At 43.3% G+C, this 24,614-nt stretch overlaps 1 protein-coding gene across 2 annotated transcripts in view; it reads left to right on the top strand.

The window, feature by feature from the left end:
- Positions 1-24,614, top strand: part of KCTD1 (potassium channel tetramerization domain containing 1) — an 802,770-nt gene that overhangs the window by 97,097 nt on the left and 681,059 nt on the right. For both annotated transcript variants that reach the window (XM_049769550.1, XM_049769549.1), the window contains exons 4-5: positions 380-685; positions 4,678-4,877. In XM_049769550.1, coding sequence (XP_049625507.1) covers positions 380-685; positions 4,678-4,836 — 465 coding nt within the window. In that variant the 3' untranslated portion in view covers positions 4,837-4,877. The remainder of the gene's footprint in view (positions 1-379; positions 686-4,677; positions 4,878-24,614) is intronic.

Genomic DNA, 24,614 nt, shown 5'->3' with positions numbered 1-24,614 from the left:
GGGCAATTATGCGAATTACGGGTCTTACTCCCTATGAAATTTTTAGAAGAGATTCTGCCCTGGCAGCCCTAACTAGGAAGGTTGGGACGGTGGGTCTGTTCAGATATGTTGCAAATGAAACATTTACAGGTTAGAAAAAGAAGACAATCCCAAGGGTCTGGAGAGATTACACAGTGAGTAGGGCACATGCCTTGCAGTCAGACAACCCAGGTTGGATCTCCAGCACCCCAATGCAATGATCCCTGAGTACAGAGCCAGGAGCAAGCCTAGAGCACCACCAAATGTGGCCCAAAGCAATAAAGTATCACCTCTTCTATGTGGACATTTTCAGTCTTTATGTTCACATTAATTCATTACTAAGAAATACTTTTATTTTCAGGACTACACTTTGTTATATGAAGAGGCAAAATACTTTCAGCTTCAACCTATGTTGTTGGAGATGGAAAGATGGAAGCAGGACAGAGAAACTGGTCGTTTTTCAAGGCCCTGTGAGTGCCTTGTGGTACGTGTGGCCCCAGACCTCGGAGAAAGGATCACACTCAGCGGCGACAAATCCTTGATAGAGGAAGTGTTTCCAGAAATAGGCGACGTGATGTGTAACTCCGTCAACGCAGGCTGGAATCATGACTCAACGCACGTCATCAGGTTCCCACTGAACGGCTACTGTCATCTCAACTCAGTCCAGGTACAGAACTGTCCTCTCTGTGTGGCCCCAGCTGGCGCTCTCAACTCCTAAACTTTGCTTCCACAAAGAGCCTTTCCTTCAAAGAGTTGAGAGACACTTGGGTTAGGTGGATGTATTCAGTCCTCTATAATATTTGTTTAATTAGCCCTCAAATATATATTGAACAACTGTTATGTGCAGCACCGGAGACGGAGAAGAATTTAAAAATAGACAAACGCTCTCTCCATGGTGCTCACAGGATGGGAAAAGAATCAGGAGCAAACAGTAACCATCGTAAATATTGGTCAGGGAGAAAGAAGAGACAATATGGGATAAAGTCTTCCAAGAAGAAGGACCACAAGACAGGTGTACTTGGTATGTGGCGGGTTGTAGTGTAGTGTGGCTTAGACATGTCTCAGAGGTCAAGAATATAGCTCAAAGAGCATATGCCAGAGACTCCTACCTTCAAACCCCTGATCTGACCAGTCTATGGGCTTTGGGTTCTACCCCTGGCACTGCATGACCTCCTGAGTATCGTTGGGTGTAACCCTAGTGATGCCATCACTGAGAAGTGTACCACTACCCCCACGAAAATAGGAAAGAAAGAAAGAATGAATGAATCAGAGTTGAGCAGTGCTGGGGCCGGAGAGATGGCATGGAGGTAAGGAGTTTGTCTTGCATGCAGATGGTCGGTAATTTGAATCCCAGCATTCCATATGGTCCCCTGAGCCTGCCAGGAGCGATTTCTGAGCACAGAGCCAGGAGTAACCCCTGAGCACTGTTGGGTGTGACCCAAAAACTAAAAAAAAAAAAAAAAAAAAAAAAGAAGAAGAAGAAGAGTTGAGCAGTGCTAAGAGTTAAGCCTGGATGAGCCATGGCTACCTTGTAATTCAGACATTTGATTTATACTATGTGAAGTGCTACAAGCTTCATTTAGGCCAGCATTTTTCAACATCTTCCAACCTTCTGTGCTTCCTTAGTCCCTGTCCTAACCTAATCTCCTAACTCCTATGCTCCCTAATCTAGTGCTGTGACACTCCACTTACAGTTTTCCTTGGTTGTCCCTTGGAATATCCTGGGGACGCATAGGAGAAACACTATTCTAGACACTGGTAGGTGCAATCATCCTCTTGGCTAATGTGCCAGCCTTGAGCCAAGAACTGGGAACACATTGTCTCCTTGCAACATCCCTAGCAGTCACCTCTATTTCCCTATTTGCCTTGCATCTAGCCTCCATGTCTGTGTGATTCAAAATTATTTGAATTCATGGAATAAGGATTTGGGATGCTTTTCTCCTTTTTCTGATTGAAGTTGACATGGAACCATAACTTTATTTACTATTAGCAGACCTGACTTCTTCCATTGCTCAAAGTCTAGAAGTTCCCACTCTACCACCAAATCTCTCAAGGAGCTATACAACGATTACTCATGTTTCCAAACTTAGTAGCAATGTCTGAGAGCAGGTCAGAAGGAGCTCTTAAAAGCGAAGAGGAAGGCTATTGTCTGGGCTAGCAGGGTGATCGGGCCTTGGTCAGCCCAGACACAGCTGGAGCCTTTCTTCTTCCTCCTGGCTCCCCTAAAGACTGTTCAGAGCCACGGCAATCTTTCATTGCTTCTCTAGACTTCTCTCAGTCTCTCACACCCAGACTATGATCCTCCATCCCATCCTCCTGACTAGTGAATCAGCTCATTCAAGTTTGGTTAGAACATTTTCTTTTGGGTAAATGTCACTGTATGGCATGGCCATGGCCCTCTTCTTACCCCACAGGTCAAGAAATAGGCACTATCTCTAGGCATTCCATGTCTGTGAGCCTGTGGGGCAGTGAGGGCAGGTGGTGGTTACAAAGTGGTGGTGGTTAGTTCTCAAAAAAGGAACCCAAGATATAGTCCAATAGGTAGGGTGCTTATCTAGCACAAAACTAAATTGAGTTCAGTTCCTGACACTATATTTAGTTCCCTTGAACCTTAACATCAGTGATCACTGAGAACAGCTAGATGTGGCCCAAAAGCAAAACAAAAATCCTCAAATGATTATTGATTTTAAAGAACTTCACCATTCACTAGAAGCATCTCATGGGAATAAACAAACCTCAAGAGATTTAGTACAGATGTGAAGGCGCTTAAGGTCAGTCAATTCAGGCCAAACTCATTCAAACTCCAGCACCTAGGATCAAACTCCAGCACAGAGCCAAGAGAAGCCTCTGAGTACCTTTTGGGTGTTGCCCCCAAACTGAAAACCAAGTGATATTGATCAGTGGCTTTTAAAGCTTTTTCACCTCTAACTCAGCATCTGTCTTGAAGGGCAGCTGAGTTACAAGGTCACTAGGTCTATTTCTTGGGCTTTAGGTCTTTTTAAGTTTGTGACATCTGGTGACATCTGTTATTGAGGCATTTGACTTCAAACTTTATGAATAGATTCTATGACTTAGGTTCATATGATATGTATAGAATATATTTGAGGTATTTATTTTTGTCCGTTTGTTGCGGGGAGGGCACACCTAGCTGCGAGTCTGGCTTATTCCTGGCGCTGTGCTCAGGGATCATTTCTGTTGGTGCTCAGGGGACCATAAGGTGTGCCACAGATCAAACATGGGTTGACAATATGCAAGGCAAGAACCATACACTATTTCTCTGACCTTTGGAGTATATATTTTGACACAGAACCACACTAAATGTACATAAAGCAATAGATCTATTTCAAATGTCATTAACTCGAAAACTGTTGATAAACCTCAACACTTCACAAGAACAGTTCTTCTGTTACTGAAATAACATCAATCTTCTCAAGTGAGCTATAATGAACCAGTATCTAGAAACTTGAACCTTAGCAGACATGAGAATGAATAGATTAAGGATGAGTCACTCTGGTGTGAATTCAGAGAGCATTGCTGTCTTGCATTGTCCTCTCATCTCCTAGAACTGTGCTTCCTAACTTTTATCACTTGGGACCCCTTTCATTCAAGAAATGCAATATGTATGGGTTATCATTGCCAGAAACACCTTGGATTTCTTCTAAGTTGATTTTGAATGAGTCCTTGCGCATTTAGAAACCTTTTAATACTGCCCCGATTGTCGATTGTTGCGACCCCCACATTCAGTTAAACGACCCTAGAGGGTCTTGTAACCAGCAGTTTTGGAATCTGTGTAATAAATGCATTTTAGTAGCTGATAGGCTCTGAAATTGGAACCTTTTCTTTTTTTTTTTTTTTTTTGGTTTTTGGGCCACACCCGTTTGACGCTCAGGGGTTACTCCTGGCTATGTGCTCAGAAATCGCCCCTGGCTTGGGGGGACCATATGGGACGCCGGGGGATCGAACCGCGGTCCTTCCTTGGCTAGCGCTTGCAAGGCAGACACCTTACCTCCAGCGCCACCTACCCGGCCCCAAGGAACCTTTTCTTTTGTGTGCGGTAAAGAAGCCAGGGAATTGAAGGCCAAACAGGACTGAAATGGGGGCGGGGGGGGCATTTGCCTTGTAAACAGGTCTGAGTTGGAAACCCAATTTCATTACATAATGTGACCCTCAGTTTGCTTATTGATAGGAGGGGGGACGACTTTCCACTGTGCAGGGTGGTTGTAATGATTTAAGGCAGGTGGAAAGCAAGCAAGTATAGGAACATATAAGGTATAAACACCTCTCTCATTTTTTTGTTTTTGTTTTTGTTTTTTTGGTTTTGGGGTCACACCCTGCAGCGCTCAGGTGTTACTCCTGGCTCTACGCTCAGAAATCGCTCCTGGCAGGCTCAGGGGACCAAATGGGATGCCAGAATTCAAGCCATCGTTCTTTTGCATGCAAAGCAAGCACCTTACCTCCATGCTATCTCTCCAGCCCCTCACACCTCTCTCTTACCTATTACTTAAACCTCTTTTGAACATAGAAAAACAGGTAGACATGGGGCCGGGGGTAGGGTAAGACTGACTAAAACTGCATGTGTTCTCAAGCTTTAGGAAAGTTCTTCACACAGCCAAAAGACCCGTTGCACGCCTAACTGGATGTCTGCTTGGCCCCATGCAGGTCCTTGAGAGGTTGCAGCAAAGAGGATTCGAAATTGTGGGCTCCTGTGGAGGAGGTGTGGACTCCTCTCAGTTCAGCGAATACATCCTGCGGCGGGAACTGAGGCGAACACCCCGTGGACCTTCAGTCATTCGGATAAAGCAGGAACCTCTGGACTAAAGAAAGGGACATATTTCTTATGCAAAATAGAAAACAACGGAAAAAACCACCAAGGAAAAAAACCAAGAAAGGGACCTTTATGTGCATTTGGGAAACCAAGTCCTGGACCTAAAATTGAATCAAAGACACATTTCTATCCAATAGAGACCACACCTGTATTCATATGGGAACAATTGGAATAGTGATATCCTCAAGGTGTAAAAAATATATAAATATATATATATATGACAAAAGGTAGGAAATGCAAAAAGAAAAGAAAAAAAGAAAAGGTGGTAGGTGCAGTTGGTGCTGTGATGGCTGGCAAGTGTCCTGGGCCTCCAGGGCCTCTGACCAATAAGCCATGAGCAATGTGGATGCATCTCTTTACAGTTCATTGCCAACAGCCATCAATTCTTTCTTTTTCCTTTGTGTTTTTCTCTCCCCCTTCTCTCTCTTTTTTTTAAAACCACCCTGAATCAACTTTCTTTGCATTTGGAGGTTTCATATCTCTCTTTAGGTGGGGTCAGGGCAGGACTTCCAAAAAACTCAGAGCGCACCGCATCCGAAAGACCTTCGACATGAAATTTTAAATGTAGTTTGTACAGAAGTCACATGTTTTTGTCCTCCTCACTGATGTGAACATAACTTTGTTTTTAAACTGATCAGTTTTGCAAAGGGGCCAGAATTATTACTTGTTAGAAGTCACTCCAGTTTCAGTCTGCTGCTTTCCTACAATTTTTCAAATTTTATAATGTATTAAATACAATAAACTGTTTAAAAAATAAGGTCTGTGTGAAACACACATTAGGATAAAGTTGGATTAAAATGAAATTTTTCTTTTTTTAAAAATTTTGTGTTGAGTGTTCAAAAGAGGTCTGGAGGGGCCGGAGTGGTGGTGGAAGTGGTAAGGCGTCTTACCTTGCAAGCGCTAGCCTAGGACGGACCTCGGTTCGATCCCTCGGTGTCCCATATAGTCCCCCAAGCCAGGAGCAATTTCTGAGCACATAGCCAACCCCTGAGCATCACCCGATGTGGCCGGAAAAAAAAAAAAAATAAGAGGTCTGGAACCGGAAAGATAACTACAGAAGTGAGGCGCTTGCCATGCACAGCCTACTATGAATTTCAACCTGTGGCACTACATATGGGCCTCAGACCCTACCAGAAGTGATCCCTAAGCATTACCAGATGTGTCCCCAAGATATACCAAAGAAGTTTAAAAGTTAGGTTTAGTTTTGAGATCAAAACCCTCAAAAGCTTAAGGGTATGTTTTAATTTATTTTTTAAAATAATATATTTATTTAAGTACCATGATTACAAACATGTTTGTAGTTGAATTTCAGTTATAAAAAAAAGAGCATCCCGGGGCTGGGAAGGTGGCGCTAGAGGTAAGGTGTCTGCCTTGCAAGCGCTAGCATAGGACGGAACACGGTTCGATCCCCCGGCATCCCATATGGTCCCCCCAAGCCAGGAGCGACTTGTGAGCGCATAGCCAGGAGTAGCCCCTAAGCATCAAACGGGTGTGACCCAAAAACCAAAAAAAAAAAAAAAAAAGAGCATCCCCCCTTCACCAGTGCAACATTCCCACCTCCAATGCCCCCATTTCTCTCCTCCCCCACCCCCTGCCTGTATTCAAGACAGGCATTCTATTTCTCTCACTTATTAACGTCATGATAGTTGTTAGTGTAGTTATTTCTCTAACTGCTCTCACCACTCTTCATGGTAAACTTCATACTGTGGCTGGTCCTTCCATCCCTCATCTCTTGTCTCTGGGATTATTACAATAGTGTTTTTTATTTTTCTTAAATTCCATAGGTGAGTGACACTATTCTGTGTCTATCTCTCTCCTCTGACTTGTATCACTCAGCACAATAGATTCCATGTCCATCCATGTGTAGGGAAATTTCATTACTTCATCTTCCCTGATGGCTGCATAACATTCCATTGAGTATATGTACCACAGTTTCTTTAGCCAGTCATCTGTTGAAGGGCATCTGGGTTGTTTCCAGAGTCTTGCTATTGTAAATAGCACTGCAATGAATATAGGTGTGAGGAAGGGATTTTTGTATTGTGTTTTTGAGTTCCTAGGGTATATCCCTAGGAGTGGTATAGCTGGATCATATGGAAGCTCAATTTCCAGTTTTTTGAGGAATCTCCATAAAGTTTTCCAGAGGGGCTGGACTAGATGGCATTCCCACCAGCAGTAAATAAGAGTTCCTTTCTCCATACATCCCCACCAGCACTGATTGTTATTATTCTTTGTGATGTGTGCCAGTCTCTGTGGTGTGAGATGGTACCTCATTGTTGTTTTGATATGCATCTCCCTGCTGATTAGTGATATGGAGCATTTTTCATGTGACTTTTGGCATTTGTATTTCTTCTTTGAGGAAGTATCTGTTCATCTCCCTATTTTTTTGATGGGGTGTTATTTATTTTTCTTGTTAAGTTCTGTCAGCACCTTGTATATCTTAGAATTAATCCATATCTGATGGGTATTGGATGAATAGTTTGCTCCCATTCTGTGGGTGGTAAAGGATTTGGGTTTTTGTGTTGTTTTTTTTGTTTTGGTTTTGGTTTTTGGGCCATACCTGGTGTCGCTCAGGGGTTACTCCTGGTTATGTGCTCAGAACTCACTCCTAGCTTGGGAGACCATATGGGACATCAGGGGATCAAACCAAGGTCTGTCCTAGGTTAGTGCGTGCAAGTCAAACGCCCTACCACTTGCACCACTGCTCCAACCTCCCTTTATTTATTTATTTATTTATTTATTTATTTATTTATTTATTTATTTATTTATTTATTTTGGTTTTTTGGGTCACACCTGGCAGTGCTCAGGGGTTACTCCTGGCTTCACACTCAGAAATCATTCCTGGCAGACTCGAGAGACCATATGGGATGCCGGGATTCGAAATGACCACCTGTATGAAAAGCAAACACCTTACCTCCATGCTATCTCTCCGGGCCACCCCCCTTTATTTTAAATGATGCTTTTTTTCTTTTTCGTTTTTTTTTGGGGGGGGGAGGTTTGGGTCATATCCGGCAGTGCTCAGGGGTTACTCCTGGCTCTATGCTCAGAAATCGCTCCTGGCAGGCTCAGGGGACCATATGGGACGCCGGGATTCGAACCACTGACATTCTGCATGAAAGGCAAATGCCTTACCTGCATGCTATCTCTCCAGCCCCTAAAGGATGCTTTTTAAAAAAGAATTTTTCAAGGAGCCAGAGAGATAGTACAGTGGATAGGGTGCTTACCTTACATGTGGCTGACTTGTTTAAATTTCTGGCACCACATATGGTCTCCCCAAGTTCTTCCAGTAGTGTGCCCTAAGCATGGAGCTAGGAGTAAGCCCTTTCCCCAAAAAAAGAATTCAGATGTCACACCAGTCATCAGTTCTATCACCACTGCACATGAGCCTCCTTTTGAACTCTTTGCTTACAGGTTTCAGTTGTCTGTTACTGCAAAGGACCTCAAATCTTAGTACTTTAAAGCACTGTTATGGGCCCGGAGAGATAGCACAGCGGCGTTTGCCTTGCAAGCAGCCGATCCAGGACCAAAGGTGGTTGGTTTGAATCCCGGTGTCCCATATGGTCCCCCGTGACTGCCAGGAGCTATTTCTGAGCAGACAGCCAGGAGTAACCCCTGAGCAACGCCGGGTGTGACCCAAAAACCAAAAAAAAAAAAAAAAAAAAAAAAAAAGCACTGTTATGATGGCCGGGGAGATAGCTCAGGTGGTAGAACACAGACCAAGCATGTGCAATACTCTTGAGTTCTAACCTTGACCCTTCATAGCCCCCAGATCTCTGCCAGGTAGAGACCTGCTGATCCCCAGTACACCACTGAGGGTGACCCCAATAACTTTTAAGCACAGCTCAATGTGACCACTATTTTAAAGAAAGTGTTTAAACCAACAGTCTGTTGCCCTCTTGATTTCTTGTAGACAGATGGGCCATTGCTGGGTTGATCTTTGTGATGTCCTTCGGATGTGGCTGGGCAGTTGCCATCCTACATGGATTTCCTATTAACCTGCCAACTGTTACTGGCTTTTGGCCTGTCCTTGTAGCTTAGGCCCCTTCCAGCATGAAAACTGGGTTCTGAGGAATGTTTTTGTTTTTTTATTTTATTGAGACCATTGTGATTTACAAAGTCCTTCAAAGTTAGGTTTCAAACATACAATGAATCAGGGCCAATCCCACCTTGACCAGTATCCACTTTCCTCCACCAAGATTCATCAGGTGCATCCCCTACCATCCCCTTTGATCCCAGCCTGTCAGTATAACAGGCCCATTTTACATTTAGATTATTAAAGGTTGGGTCTCTTGATTCCATTGTTGTTGCCTTTGGCTTGGATATTTAGTTCTGTCCTTTTTTAACACTACCAATGCACCTGAGACCGCTTAACCCCTGGCTCCCATCCTTTCATATTTGCATTTCTTCACTTCCGCTCAGTTTCTTTCCTTCTCCCTATACTCTGGGGCCAAGGGCATTCGAGACAACTCCCATTTAGAACCATTGCATTTCTGAGAAGGAGTGTTGTCAGCCCCCAGCTTCTAAGAGGCAGGAAGCAGAAGCTGTAGGCCTATAAAAGGCCAGGCCTGGAACTGCTCCCTGAGCGTCCTCTATTCTTGGTTCAGCAGACACAGAGGAAGCCCAGAATGAGAAATCTACCACATCTCGGAAAGAGTGAGAGAATTTGTAGCCAGCTTGAGTGTTTTGTAACACTATTCAAAAGTATGATGTTGTAGCTGCGAAGAAGTAGATCTTAGGGTTGAACAGTCAATTTCTTATTAGCCAGAGAGATGGGAACCTGAGATTTTGATACCATTTTGGAATCAAGTCCTTTAATTCCAAAAGCATGACTACATGCAGGGTCTCTCTGTCAGTCTTCCTTATTCCCGACATTCAGAATAAAACTGCCAGGATAGTAAGACTGATTTCCTAATGAGATGAGATGGGTTCTCTCTCTCTCTCTCTCTCTCTCTCTCTCTCTCTCTCTCTCTCTCTCTCTCTCTCTCTCTCTCTCTCTCTCTCTCTCTCTCTCTCTCTCTCTCTCTCTCTCTCTCTCTCTCTCTCTCTCTCTCTCTCTCTCTCTCTCTCTCTCTCTCTCTCCCTCCCTCCCTCCCCCACCCCTTAAAGATGCTGCCTCTCCATGTTTGAAATGAATCCACCACTACCTCAGATGAAGACAGCCAGGGTGGCTGCCACATCCTAATAAAAAGAAAATGCAATTGCTCTATAGTTTGACTAATAATCCATTCTCAGAATTTTCCAAAACCAAAGCAACACAGACCCCTCCCCTTCTGGGCACAGCTTGCTGGCTGTTATTAGTTAACCATCCTGTTAGATTATCCCAATCAAATATGCCACAGAATTGTGTGTGTTGGTTGTAGTGGCCAATTGTTCTCTACAAAGTTCTTAGACCCTTTTATAAGAATACACCCCAGTTGCACACGTTCTACAAAAACAAATTCAATAGAACAGAACAAACCTATTTTTTATATATTCATGTTTTTAGTTCTTGCAACATATAGAGTCCCTGATACTAAACTACTTCATGGACCAAAGATATAGTATAGTGGGTAAGGCACTAGCCTTGCACTTAATAGCCCCAGATTTGATTCTCAGAATCCCATGATTCCTGAAGCATCACCACAAATGATTCCGGAGCTAGGAGTAATCTTGAATACTGCACTCATGTGCCCCCCCTTTCCGGAAAAAAAATAATAAAATCAAGAAAGGGGCCAGAGCAATTGTACAGAAAGTAGGTACTTGACTTGAACATGATCCCCAACACCCCATATGGTCCTTCAACTTCACCAGGAGTGATCCCTGAGTGCAGAGTCAGGAGTAAGCCCCAAGCACCATTGGATGTGGTCCAAAATTTAAAAAATATATTAATAATAATAAAATTATCAGTCAAGAGTTTCTCAAAATATGACACCATGGTCATTTTCCCTTTCTTTTGTGTGTGTGTGTGTGTGTGTGTGTGTGTGTGTGTGTGTGTGTGTGTGTGGTTTTTGGGTCACACCCGGCAGTGCTCGGGGGTTATTCCTGGCTCCAGGCTCAGAAATTGCTCCTGGCAGGTACGGGGGACCATATGGGACGCCGGGATTAGAACCGATGACCTGCATGAAAGGCAAACGCCTTACCTTCATGCTATCTCTCCGGCCCCCATTTTCCCTTTTGATTGTGCACATACAATTTATATTCATTCAAAGCTTACCAGTTGTCAAAAAATGTTCATTAGAACTGCATTAACTTCTCTCCCTGAAGGATCTTCATTCTTGCATTTATTAATGAAATTTTGCTAAGGCCACAGAGATAGAACAGCAGTTCAGGTACTTGCCTTACACACAGCCAACTCAGATTTGATTCCCAGAAATGCTGCTGGTCCCTGAGCATTGCAGGTGGGGCCCAAAAATCAAAAGAAAAAGAAAAAAGAATTCTAATTGAAAAAATTTCCCCTCATCTCTCTCTTTTTTATTTTGTTTTTATCTTCCATAGCAGTGAACAAAGAGTCCAGATCAATTGTTTTGTAGCTCACAGAAAAATCTAGATTTGTCTTAATGGTGCCTATTGGTAGAGTTAGGTTCATTTTTCTGTATGGATTCTAGATAGTAATGTTATATTCCATCATCAAACAAGGGCCCACTTGGCCCATATTGGTAATGAGGATTGAAACCACATGATGGAAATAATGGCTACTAATTTTCTTTTTTCAAAAGTAGCTTTCATTCTTTGCAGTTAATAAATAATCTATGGGACTATGGATAATGACTCACTGAAAATATAGCTAGTGAGGCCCTGGGTTGTCCCAGGAACCACAATAATGTTGACAATAATAACGGTAATAATAACTAATCTGTGGAATGAAGTTTTAAAACAGTATCCTATTTACACACTTTACGCAGGTGTTTTTAACATCAACTGATCATCTTTTCCTGACTCAAGTTACTACAGTTGAACATCAAATAACACAATTCCCTGAACAATTGAAATAACCCTTCTTTCTATTTTATTCCTAGAAAAATACATTTCTATCACTCAAACTATAATCTTTGACCTGTATTTTTCTAAGAGTTATTTCAACAAAACAGGATGAAGCAAGCCACTTCTAAATTGCTCTCTAAATATGATGTGGGTTCTACTACTAATAGCCATACACTTAGTGTTTGCTCTGCACCAGGAACCTTGCCTGCATTAACTCATTGACCTCATGACCACACTTAAGGTTGCATTATTCCTGGTTGGGTTTTTTTTCTTTTTGTCAAAAATATAAGACTCCAAAATATCAAGTAGGGCCCGGAGAGATAGCACAGTGGCGTTTGCCTTGCAAGCAGCCAATCCAGGACCAAAGGTGGTTGGTTCGAATCCCGGTGTCCCATATGGTCCCCCATGCCTGCCAGGAGCTATTTCTGAGCAGACAGCCAGGAGTAACCCCTGAGCACCGCTGGGTGTGGCCCCAAAACAAAAACAAAAAAAAAAACAAACAAAATATCAAGTAAATGATATATTACAGGTTGATGTTTAGTCTTTATAAAGAGGGTTCAAAACACACTATTTAAGAAAAAGAAAGCTGGGCCCGGAGAGATAGCACAGCGGCGTTTGCCTTGCAAGCAGCCGATCCAGGACCAAAGGTGGTTGGTTCGAATCCCGGTGTCTCATATGGTCCCCCGTGCCTGCCAGGAGCTATTTCTGAGCAGACAGCCAGGAGTAACCCCTGAGCACCGCCGGGTGTGGCCCCCCAAAAAAAAGAAAAAAGAAAAAAAAAAGAAAAAGAAAGCTTTCTTCTTAGTATGATGGATGAAAACGATCATTCATTGTATTTTTCTCCTTAGAATGAAATGTGGTGCCGGAGAGATAGCATGAAGGTAAGGTGTTTGCCTTTCATGCAGAAGGTCATTGGTTCGAATGTCGGCATCCCATATGGTCCCCTGTGCCTGCCAGGGGCGATTTCTGAGCATAGAGCCAGGAGTAACCCCGGAGCGATGCTGGGTGTGACCCATAAAAAAAAAAGAATAAAATGTATCCCTATATTTAAATATCTTGAGCATTACAAGGTGTTGAGCATTTTATTTTAGCGATACTGATAACTAAGCCCTGATTTCTGCAACAGGCTGCTGGAGGGTAGGGGGATAGAAGTAACAAAATTAGGCTATAATCATCACTGACATAGTATAAGTCACTATGTGTGTTTTGGCTGTGAATCATTTTGTAGTTTCAAATGTAGAAGAATGAGGGGCCGGAGAGATAGCATGGAGGTAAGGCGTTTGCCTTTCATGCAGGAGGTCATCGGTTCGAATCCCGGCGCCCCATATGGTCCCCTGTGCCTGCCAGGAGCAATTTCTGAGCCTGGAGCCAGGAATAACCCCTGAGCACTGCCAGGTGTGACCCAAAAACCAAAAAAAAAAAAAAAAAATGTAGAAGAATGAAATATGGCTGGATAAGGAAGATGGATTGGAGTGGGAGAGATAGAATGACAGTCTGGGAGTTTCAAAATCTTTTGGAGAATCACAGAAAAGGGGGTTTTGTGGACTCAGTGAGACCATTGGTTGGAATGGCTGTGAAATAGCTGTTTTTGATATTTGTTTATTCATGACTGACTAACCAAGCTCAGAACTGGCAGTCCAGAAACATGAGAAAATCATCCTTGTGTAGGAGTGACAGCTGCTTATGAGGACAGGTGAGTCACATAGGACTCAGGCAAGCATGTGTTGCCTATTCGAGAAGCAGCCCCTACTCAGTTCTAGCAGATCAAGGGTCCTATATTAAGCCTTGTCTTTTTCTAGAAAAATCTGGAAATCTAGATTTCTGTGTGAAACTAAACTCATTTTTCAGAATCTTTAACTCACAGAGGAACCTGGAGAGACTATACAGGAGGTAAGATATTTGCTTGCCTGGTGTTGGAGCCATCGCAGGTTCAGTCGTAGGCACCCTATGAATCTGGGGTTAACCCTAGCTTGATTCCTAGCACTGCATGTGGTGTCCCCCCAAACACGACCAGGAGTGATCCCATAGCACCACCAGGTATGGAGCTCCAAAAAAGTTGAGGATCTGAAGAAATAGATCAAGGAGATAAGCACATGATTTACATGTAGAAGGTTTAGGATCTTGAATCACCACCTATTGCCTTGAGCAGCACCAGGAGTGATCTCCAATTGCAGATCCAGGAGTAATCCAGGAGGATACTGGATATGACTCCAAAACCACACACACACACACACACACGAGATAAAATCTGGGACAAACCTATAGGTATAATATCAACCACAAAAATTTAGATTCTAAGTGTGTAGCTTAGAATAGCAACAATAAGGGTTCTTTATTAAATGCTTACCCTATGCCAGGTACTATGCATAGGGTTGTGTAGTTGTTCTTTCTTTCAGTGCTCATAAAATCCCTCTGAAGATAGCATTTAGGTATTGTACATGAAACTATATGACAAAGTTCACAATAAACTTGAAACCACACAACACACACACTCACACAACTTTTGCTCTGCCATTGGTAATTTTAGTGTGCTTCATTTTAAGATACAAGACAAAAATGTCACTGCAGTAACCTAGTAGTAGAAATTACTAAGCCCTGAAAAGTGGTGTTTCTGGTTGTAATTGCCAATCACATCTCATTAAAAGTTTACTACTATTGGGGCCAGAGCAATAGCTCAGCAGTAGGGTGTTTGCCTTGCACGTGACCAACCCTGGTTCAATCCCTGGCATACCATATGATCCCCCAAGCCCGCCAGGAGTGATTTCTGAGCACAGGAGGAACTTCTGAGCACCACTGGGTGTGGCCCAAACACACACACACACACACACACACACACACATAGTTTGTTACTGTTGAGGCTAGGGCATTTACCTGCAGACAGCTAACTTGGGTTTAATCCGTAGTACCACATATGGACCCCTGAGCATCTCCAGAAGTGATCTCTGAGCACAAGCCAGAATGTTATGGTTCTGGTATGGTCAAAAACGAAATAAACAACAAAAGTATACTGCATGGAGTCAGAGACACTATCCAGGTTAAGGTGCTTGCCTTACATGAGACCAACCCATTTGTATTTCCAGCACTGAATATGGGACCCTAAGCACCTGCAAAAGCAACCCCAACAAGCACTAAGTAGCCCCGAATATCTCCTAGTAAGGACTAAAACCACCACCTTTGAAAGGAAAAGATTATGTTGATATATATATATCCAGGTTCCAGAAGTTTGTCTTAAACTTAAAGGTAAACTTGAGTGTTACTAATTCTAGTTTCCCGCTATCCTTTCTTGAACCTCAATCTCCTGAATGCCAATCTCTAAGGGAAAAGTCTAGGAATTCATTTTCACACACACACACACACACACACACACACACACACACACACACACACACACACACACACATGCGCGCGCCTACACGTACACATGGGACTTCCTTCAGACAAGATTGTAAAGTAATAAGAAATGTTATTGTGCTCCCTCAGTTCATACTTGGTGCGCACTTGAGCACCTACTTTGCTCTTCATTGGTGTCTATGAAACGATTGTTGGCCTCCTAGTTTTCAAAAGCCATATGGAGGAGCCAGAGTAATAGTACAGCATGTAGGATGCTTGCCTTGCATGAAGCCAACCCAGATTCGATCCCTCGTATCCCATATGGACCCATATGCACCCACTAGGAATAACTCCTGAGCATTCCTACTTGTGGCCCCAGGCAAATAACAATAAAAGCCAGGTGGATTGTGTCAAAGTGGGGATAGAGTTGTATTTAACTGAAATTTAACTTCAAGACCTTCACCCTCTCCTAATTTCCTCCATTTGTTGGAAATAGTTTACCAGCCATATCATGGACGTATCTAGAAGTGAATTTATTTAACTAGCTAGAACTAAGCAATCTAGAACTGAACTGTCTAGAATTTGAACTTAGAAAAAAGAAATCCAAATAGTCTTTCTTTTTTTTTGTTGTTTTGGTTTGGTTTTTTTGGGCCACACCCGGCGGTGCTCAGGGGTTACTCCTGGCTGTCTGCTCAGAAATAGCTCCTGGCAGGTACGGGGCACCATATGGGACACCGGGATTCGAACCAACCACCTTTGGTCCTGGATCGGCTGCTTGCAAGGCAAACGCCGCTGTACTATCTCTCCGGGCCCCAGTTTTTCTTTATTTTTTTTTGTTAGTTTGTTTGTTTGTTTGTTTTTGGGTCATACCCGGCAGTGCTCAGGGGTTACTCCTGGCTCTTGATCAGAAATCACCCCTGGGGGCCGGGAAGATGGCGCTAGAGGTAAGGTGTCTGCCTTGCAAGCGCTAGCGTAGGACAGACTGAGGTTCGATCCCCCAGCATCTCATATGGTCCCCCCAAGCCAGAGGCGATTTCTGAGCGCATAGCCAGGAGTAACCCCTGAACGTCAAACGGGTGTGGCCCAAAAACCAAAAAAAAAAAAAGAAAAAGAAATCACCCCTGGAAGACACGGGGGACCATATGGGATGCCAGGATTCAAACCACCATCCTTCTGCATGCAAAGCAAACACCTTACCACCATGCTATCTCCCCCTTCTTTATCCTCTCCCTCTCCCTCTCCCTCTCCCTCCCCCTCCCCCTCTCCCTTCCCCCTCCCCCTCCCCCTCCCCCTCTCCCTTCCCCCTCCCCCTCCCCCTCCCTCTCCCCCTCTCCCTCTCCTCTCCCTCTCCCTGTTACACCAGGCAGGGCTCAGGGGTTTCTCCTGGCTCTACACTCAGAAATCGCTCCTGCTGCAGGCTCGGGGAACCTTATGGGATGCCGGGATTCAAACCGCCGTCCTTCTATATGCAAGGCAAAAAAGTCTTACCTCCATGCTATCTCTCCGGCCCCTATTCTTTTATTTTTAATTTGTTTTACTTTATTTAAAGAAAATGCATCACATAGTTTACATTTGTTTCCAGATAAGTGAAAGTAAAGTTACTGGGGAAAAAAGGAAAAAAAGAAAAACAAAAAAGGGAGAGAAACAGAAAGTTTAAAAATTATAAAGAAAGAAAAGAGAAAAAGTACATGGGGGTCTTGCAAGCAGCTGGCCCAGGACCAACGGTGGTTCGAATCCCGGCATCCTAGATGGTCCCCATTGCCTGCCCAGAGCGATTTCTAAGCAGAGAGCCAGGAGGAACCGCTGAGCACTGCTGGGTGTGGCCCGAAAAGCAAACAAAAGAAGTCTAATCACATTTCCTCTGACTTGGAGAGTCATTTCATGCCTCTAGCGCGGCATCCAACTCCGATTTTGCTTGAATTCAGCTCTCAGCCACCTTCTGCATAACATTTTTTTGTTTTGTTTTTGGGTCACGCCCCGCAGCGCCCAGGGGTTCCTCGTGTCTCTATGCTCAGAAACCGCTCCTGGCAGGCTCAGGGGACTATACGGGATGCCGGGATTCGAACCACCGTGCTTCTGCATGCAAGGCAAACGCCTTACCTCCATGCTGTCTCTCCGGCCCCCTGCATAAAAATTTTTGAGCCTTCCAGGAATCATACTGGTGTCAGTCATCCTGCTGTTCTCTCATTTGTTTAATTGCTTCTTCTTCTTCTTTTTTTTTTTTTTTTCCTTTTTTCAGTGAGAGGTAGTATCAAGGTTTCTGTTTTGGTTTGGTTTGGTTTTGATTTTTGAGCCACACCCGGTGACACTCAGGGCTTACTCCTGGCTTGGGACACCAAGGGTTCAAACTGCGGTCCGTCCTAGTCTAGCGCCGGCAAGGCAGAGACCTTACTTTACTGCAGGGGTCTCAAACTCAATTTACCTGGGGGCCGCAGGAGGCAAAGGCGGGGGGAGGCGGGGCCACATAAGGGATTTCGCTTACCGAATATTCGCAATAAAAAATCGCATTAGTAAGAAAAAAATCGCATTAAACATTTGCAATATTAAATATTAAACATTTGAATATTTGCGAATATTCGGTAAGCGAATAATCGCGAATACTGCGATATCTGAAGGCCGGCCCCGGGCCACAAAATGTTGTGCAGAGGGCCGCAAACGGCCCGCGGGCCACGAGTTTGAGACCCCTGCCTTACTGCTTGCACTACTGCTCCAGCCCCAAGTTTTATTTTATTTTTCAGTTAGAAAGTTGTTCGTGGGCCCGGAGAGAGCACAGCGGCATTTGCCTTGCCAGCAGCCGATCCAGGACAAAAGGTGGTTGGTTCGAATCCCGGTGTCCCATAGGGTCCCCCGTGCCTGCCAGGAGCTATTTCTGAGCAGACAGCCAGGAGTAACCCCTGAACATTGCCGGGTGTGGCCCAAAACCAAAAAAAAAAAAAAAAAAGAAAAAAAAAGAAAGAAAAGAAAAAAGTTGTTCGTGATTTCGTTTCTATTATACGATGTACAACACCCTTCACCAGTGCACATTTTCCATCACCAATGTCCCCGGTTTCCTTCCTTCCCTCTTCCTCTCTCACTCTTTCTCTTTTTTCCTTTTTTTCTTTTAAACACTGTGATTTGCACTGAAGGTGTATGTAATGAAGGTGTGTCATGCATATCACTTTATCTCTTTTCAGCCCCCAGTTTTTGTCCAAAGACAAATTGGAGCGATCCAACTATCATTGTCATAGTAGTTCTTCTCTGCCCTAACTGAGCTCTCCCATTGTTTGTGCCAAGCTTCCTAACCATCGGCTGGCCCTTCTAGCCTTCATCCCATTTACCTTTGGATTGCTTATTTATTTCTTTCTCACCCTTCAAGATTCCTTGCACCTTTCCATGTGTCTCAACCTTGACAAACAAACCTTTCAATGGCCCTTAGCACCCTATTTTACTGTTCCTAATATGCTTACCACAGACAATTGAAATACCTGTTCACTTGTTTACTTTATAATAGGCTCATATATTTGCATGACCAAGCTTAAAAACATCAACAGGAGAAATATGATTTATTTATTTTCATATTTATGTCACACAGATTTTATTTTTTTACTGAGGTTTTAAAAATATGTTTGTTGGCAACAAATGAAATCTATTCTAGTATAATCAGGCAGAGTAAGTATGAGTTTTATGTTACTAACGCCCTCACTTGGAGAGTCTGTTAATACTTATAAGTACTAGGTTAAATAAAAATATATGCGAAGTGACTGAAATACAATAGGGAATCAATTATGAGTGATATTAAACCCTTCAAGCAGCATGACTATTTTAATGTTTACTTTGAATTTTGCTTAATTAAAGTCATGGAGAACTTCTACCCTTGACAATATGGAATAACAGATGTACTCTCCCATCTAAAACAAGTGAGCTGAATGTTTCAGGTCTCCTTGGAATTTTAACTTTAGTTCTGTGTGCATATGTGTCTTAGGAAACAATGCTCAAATGGGCAAATAACTATGTAGGATTACATAAAACAATCCCCCATAGTTCATAGAAAACCATCAATAACTATTATTTCCACAGTCAAAGTATAAAACCTTATAATGAATAGGCATTTACTAGAGTACTCAAAAAAGTAAAGCAGCAAAATAGTAACTATTCAGTGATTAAAGAAAAATTAGCCCTGGGGGCCGGTGAGATAGCATGGAGGTAGGGCGTATGCCTTTCATGCAGAAGGTCATTGGTTTGAATCCAGGCATCCCATATGGTCCCCCGTGCCTGCCAGGGGCGAATTCTGAGCATAGAGCCAGGAGTAACCCCTGAGCACTGCCGGGTATGACCCAAAAACCAAAAAAGAAAACATGAAGTAAACATAGCTCTGATCTTACCTCATAAATCTTAAAATCAGGGCCGGGCGGTGGCGCTGGAGGTAAGGTGCCTGCCTTACCTGCGCTAGCCTAGGAGACGGACCGCGGTTCGATCCCCCGGCGTCCCATATGGTCCCCCAAGCCAGGAGCGACTTCTGAGCGCATAGCCAGGAGTAACCCCTGAGCGTCACCGGGTGTGGCCCAAAAACCAAACACAAAAAAAAAAAAAAAAAAAAAAAAAAAAAAAAAAAATCTTAAAATCAAATCTCAAAGAGGGGGCTGGAGAGATGGCACAGCAGTAGGGCATTTGCCTGGCATGCAGCCGGCCTAGTAGGGACCCAGTTTGATTCCTGGCATCCCATATGGTCCCCCAGCCTGCCAGGGTCAATTTCTGAATGCAGTGCCAGGAATAATCCCTGAGCACTGCTGGGTATGGCCCACCAACCAAACAATAAATAAATAAATAAAGGTGTTTTTTCTTATTTTTTTCAAAGAGGTCAAACTAGCTCCAAGTAATTGAACATCATGATAAAATTAAGTTCATTAACTTAATGAACTTTGTAATTAAAATTAAGTTTAATAACTGATGGGGGTCTAGGCGATAGTACAGCAGGTAGGGCATTTGCCTTGCATGCCACAGACCCAGGTTCTATCCTTGATATCCCATATAATGACATTCCATATAATGGAACTAATGGTGGTTCCTGAGTGCAGAGCCAGGAATAACCCCTGAGCATCACCAGGTGTGGCCCCAAAACAAAAAATACTCATAGGAATAGGAAATATATCAAGCACCTCCCAAAAGGTAAAATGTAACAAGATGTGGCATCTACTAAACATTACCATGCAAAGATGTAGGAAAACATAAATTTAAAGAGGAAGAAAAAATGAATCTATCTAAACCATTCTAGAAATAGAGAAAGGATAGATTTAGTTGATAGTCATTTAGGCAGTTATTACTATATTCCATATGTCCAAAGAGCAAACATAAACACTAAACATGTTAAGTAGTAACATGAAAATTATTTAAAGGAACAAAATCAAAGTTTATAAAAATAAAAATTGGAGGCTAGACATATCATGCAGTGGGTAGAATTCTCACCTGGCACATAGCTGACCCCAGTTCAATTTGTGCCACCACATATGGCTCCCTGAGCACAATCACCAAGAGTCATTCCTGAGTGCAGATCCAGTAAGCTAGGAGTAGCTAATGATCCACCCCACTAGGTTTGACTAAAAAAAACAACAACAACAAAATCTGCCAGCATTATTACCAGTTTCCAACCACCAGCACCAGAGCACCAGTGTGCCATGGTCACCTTGATTTGTGTCCCTTGGTCATCTGGTCTCCAGAGTTTGGATGTAGTCATTGGATCCACTGAACACTTAAAAAAATTTTAGTTGTTTGTTTTTGGGTTCCATCCAGTGACTCACAAAGTCTGTGAGTCTGTGCTCAGAGATCACTCCTGGTGGTGCTCAGAGGAAAGTTTACTGTGCTGGGCTTTGGACCAGGTAGGCCAAATGCCAAACATCTATTTGTATCTATCTCATACTAAGTGTCTATTTCATACTATCTCTCTGGCCCTGATTATTACCTTTATCACCAGACTAAGCTGCCCCATTTTCTTCAAAACACCCTTGATTTTCACACTCTACCCAGTTCAAGCCAACCCAAGACATGGCTGGACGTGGCTTCTACCAAACCAAGTGTCAAGTGGCCCCTGAGCAATGGTTGTTTGTAATCAAATGGAGAAATGGAGAACTTGCCAACTCTTCCCATCAAGTCCCATAGCAGAGCACATTTGTGCGTTTACTGTTCTTTCTTTCTTTTTCTTTCTTTCTTTCTTTCTTTCTTTCTTTCTTTCTTTCTTTCTTTCTTTCTTTCTTTCTTTCTTTCTTTCTTTCTTTCTTTCTTTCTTTCTTTCTTTCTTTCTTTCTTTCTTTCTTCCTTCTTTCTTTCTTTCTTTCTTTCTTTCTTTCTTCCTTCTTTCTTTCTTTCTTTCTTTCTTCCTTCTTTCTTTCTTTCTTTCTTTCTTTCTTTCTTTCTTTCTTTCTTTCTTCTTTCTTTCTTTCTTTCATTCTTTCTTTCTTTCTTTCTTTCTTTCTTTCTTTCTTTCTTTCTTTCTTTCTTTCTTTCTTTCTTTCTTTCTTTCTTTCTTTCTTTCTTTCTTTCTTTCTTTCTTTCTTTCCACCTTTCTTTCTTCCTTCTTTCTTTCTTCCTTTCTTCCTTCCTTCCTTTTTTTTTGGTTTTTGGGTCACACCCGGCAGCGCTCAGGGTTACTTGGCTCTACGCTCATAAATCGCTCCTAGCAGTCTCGAGAGACCATATGGGATGCCGGGATTCAAACCACTGTCCTGCATGCAAGGCAAATGCCTTACCTCCATGCTATCTCTCTGCCCCCCCCCCCGTTCTATCTTTTTTTTTAATCTTTATTCCATACCCAAAAAATACTCAGAGATAACTTCAGGCTCTGCACTCAGGAATTATCTTGGCAGTGCTCAGGATGGGATGCCAAGGATCAAACCTAGGTCAGCCACATGCAAGGCAATTGCCCTACCCACTGTACTCTCTTTTTCAGCCTTTGATGTTCATCTTTCATCACCACCTGCAGGATCTCTGGGCCTCTGCCTTCTATGTATATTTTGAGATTTTCCCATCTCCTTCCAATATTGAGTCATTTGGGGTTCTGTGCATGTAGTCTGCACATTATCCCTGAGCAAAGGGTTCACTGAAATGAAGCCAACAAAAGTGTTCTATATACAGGATGACACCAGGGTTCTTTTTTTTTTTAATTTATTTTATTATTTGTTTTTGTTTTTGGGTCACACCCGGCGGCGGTGCTCAGGGGTTACTCCTGGCTCTACACTCAGAAATTGCTCCTGGCGGGCTCGAGGAACCATATGGGATGCTGGGATTTGAACCACCTTCCTTCTGATGTAAGGCAAACACCCTACCTCCATGCTATGTCTCCAGCCCTCTTATTTATTTTTTTTTATTTTTGAGCCACCTGGTCATGCTCAGGGTTTACACCTAGCTCTGCACTCAGGAATCACTCCTGGTGGTGCTAGGGGACTATAAGTGATGCTGCAGATCAAACCTAAGTCAGCCACAAGGCAAGTGCCCTAACCACTATACTATCTTTCTAGCCCCTCCTTTTTTAAATGTTTGGGTTTTGTGCCACATTTGGCAGTGCTCAGGGCTTACTCCTGATTTTGTGCTTAGAGGTTACTTCTGGCAGAACTTGAGAGACTCTATGTGGTACTCAGTATCGAACCAGGATTGATTAAACATTAAATTCAAGCTAGCATCTTACCTGCTGTGCTCTTTCTTTCTGACCCTTGTTGTTTTTGATGCTATTGTGACAAGCAGGGGTCAGCTGTGGTGTTCGCCAAGCTTTGTCCGTCTGGTTTAGTTATTTGTATGAGCTGCATAGTGCTCACTAAGGTTTAAACTCCAGTAGCTGTGGTGCTTATCAGGGTGCTCACAGCGGTCTGCACTACTGGAGGGCATCCAAGTTAGGACTGTGGTAATTACCAGGGTCTCTTTGGTGCTGACCAGGTGTTTGTCAGGGCCACGTTTCCTAACTATGGACAAATCCTTAATTGTGGTACTCACCAGGGGCCACACCCGTTGGTCCTTACCAGGGTCTTCACACATGCTGGTAAAGAGTGGCTGGAATTGCCTGTGATGTCAGGCATCCCAGATAGCAATATTGCCAGATTCCCATGGCAGAGTCTCCCAGATAAAACATAGCACATATAAGACACTGGCGATTGGAACTCGTGGCCACATACTCCAAACTCCTATGCTATTCCCTGGCCCATTAGTCTCCTTAAAGTACGGCTATCCTCAGCAGCTATGAATTCAAATGACAGCTCTTTTCCTTTCTGCTTGTTTTTGTTTGTTTGTTTTGTTTGTTGCTTTTGGAGTGCTCAAAGGACACTCCCATAAGTACTCAGGAAGCCATGTGGTCCTGGGTATCAGATCCAGACTTTCCACATGCAAATGTTCTCAGCCCTTTGATCTAGCTTTCTGATGCCCCACTCATTCAGTTCTTTGGCACCTACAGTGTGCCAGCCATAGCCCACACATCAGCCACTCAAAACCAAAAGGTGGGTGTCTCCATAGCCTATCTACAAGATTAACCTCAATATGGAGCAAAGCGATAGTGCAGTGGTAGGGCATTTGCCTTGCATGCGGATGACCCGGGATGGACCTAGGCTCGATCCCCGGAATCCCACACGGTCCCCCAAGCCAGAAGCAATTTCTGAGCCCATAGCCAGGAATGACCCCTGAGCATCACTGGGTGTGGCCCCAAAACAAAACAAAACATAAAAAGATTATCCTGAATATTTTATTTATGCCATTCTCCTTACCTAAAAGTGTATCAAAAAGAAACTTGTGGGTGTGAAATAATAGTACAGCAGTTAGGGTACATTTCTTGCAATCATCTATCTCAGGTTTGATTCCTGGCACCCGATATAGTCCCCAAGCAGTGCCAGAAATAAAATCTGAGCACAGAGACAGGAATAAGCCCTGAGCACTGTCAATTTTTTAGGAGGAGCCACCCCTGGTGGTGCTCAGGAGACAATATAGGATGCCTGGAATTAAACTTGGGTCAGTACTCTATCCCCTATCCCCCAAAATGTTTTTTTTAATTGCTTTTTCTTTTCTTTTTTTTTTTTTTTTTTTGGTTTTTGGTTTTTGGGTCACACCCGACAGTACTCAGGGGTTATTCCTGGCTCCAGGCTCAGAAATTGCTCCTGGCAGGCACGGGGGACCATATGGGGCACCGGGATTAGAACCGATGACCTCTTGCATGAAAGGCAAACGCCTTACCTCCATGCTACCTCTCCGGCCCCTTAATTGCTTTTTCTAAAGTGTTTAACAGTCTATTTAAAAAATTACTAAAGAGGGGGAAAAAGAAAAAAATACTAAAGATTTTGTATAGAATTTAAGTGTCAGCTGAAACATCTCCCATCTGAGAATAGTTCCCTGCTCCCTACTTAAATCCCTGCCCCCTGACCTCAGACACACACTGTCTCTACACCACTTTCCTTGCAGGTGGAGCTGTACAGCCCCTCTTGGTCAGTTCAGGGTCCTTTGCCTAAAAACATAATGGAGTCCAAGAATCTCAGGTCTC

The sequence above is a fragment of the Suncus etruscus genome, chromosome 3, assembly GCF_024139225.1.
Source record: "Suncus etruscus isolate mSunEtr1 chromosome 3, mSunEtr1.pri.cur, whole genome shotgun sequence".
NCBI classification, from domain to species: domain Eukaryota; kingdom Metazoa; phylum Chordata; class Mammalia; order Eulipotyphla; family Soricidae; genus Suncus; species Suncus etruscus.
Note: the sequence above shows the minus strand (reverse complement) of the source record. Positions and strands in the feature narration are given on the sequence as shown.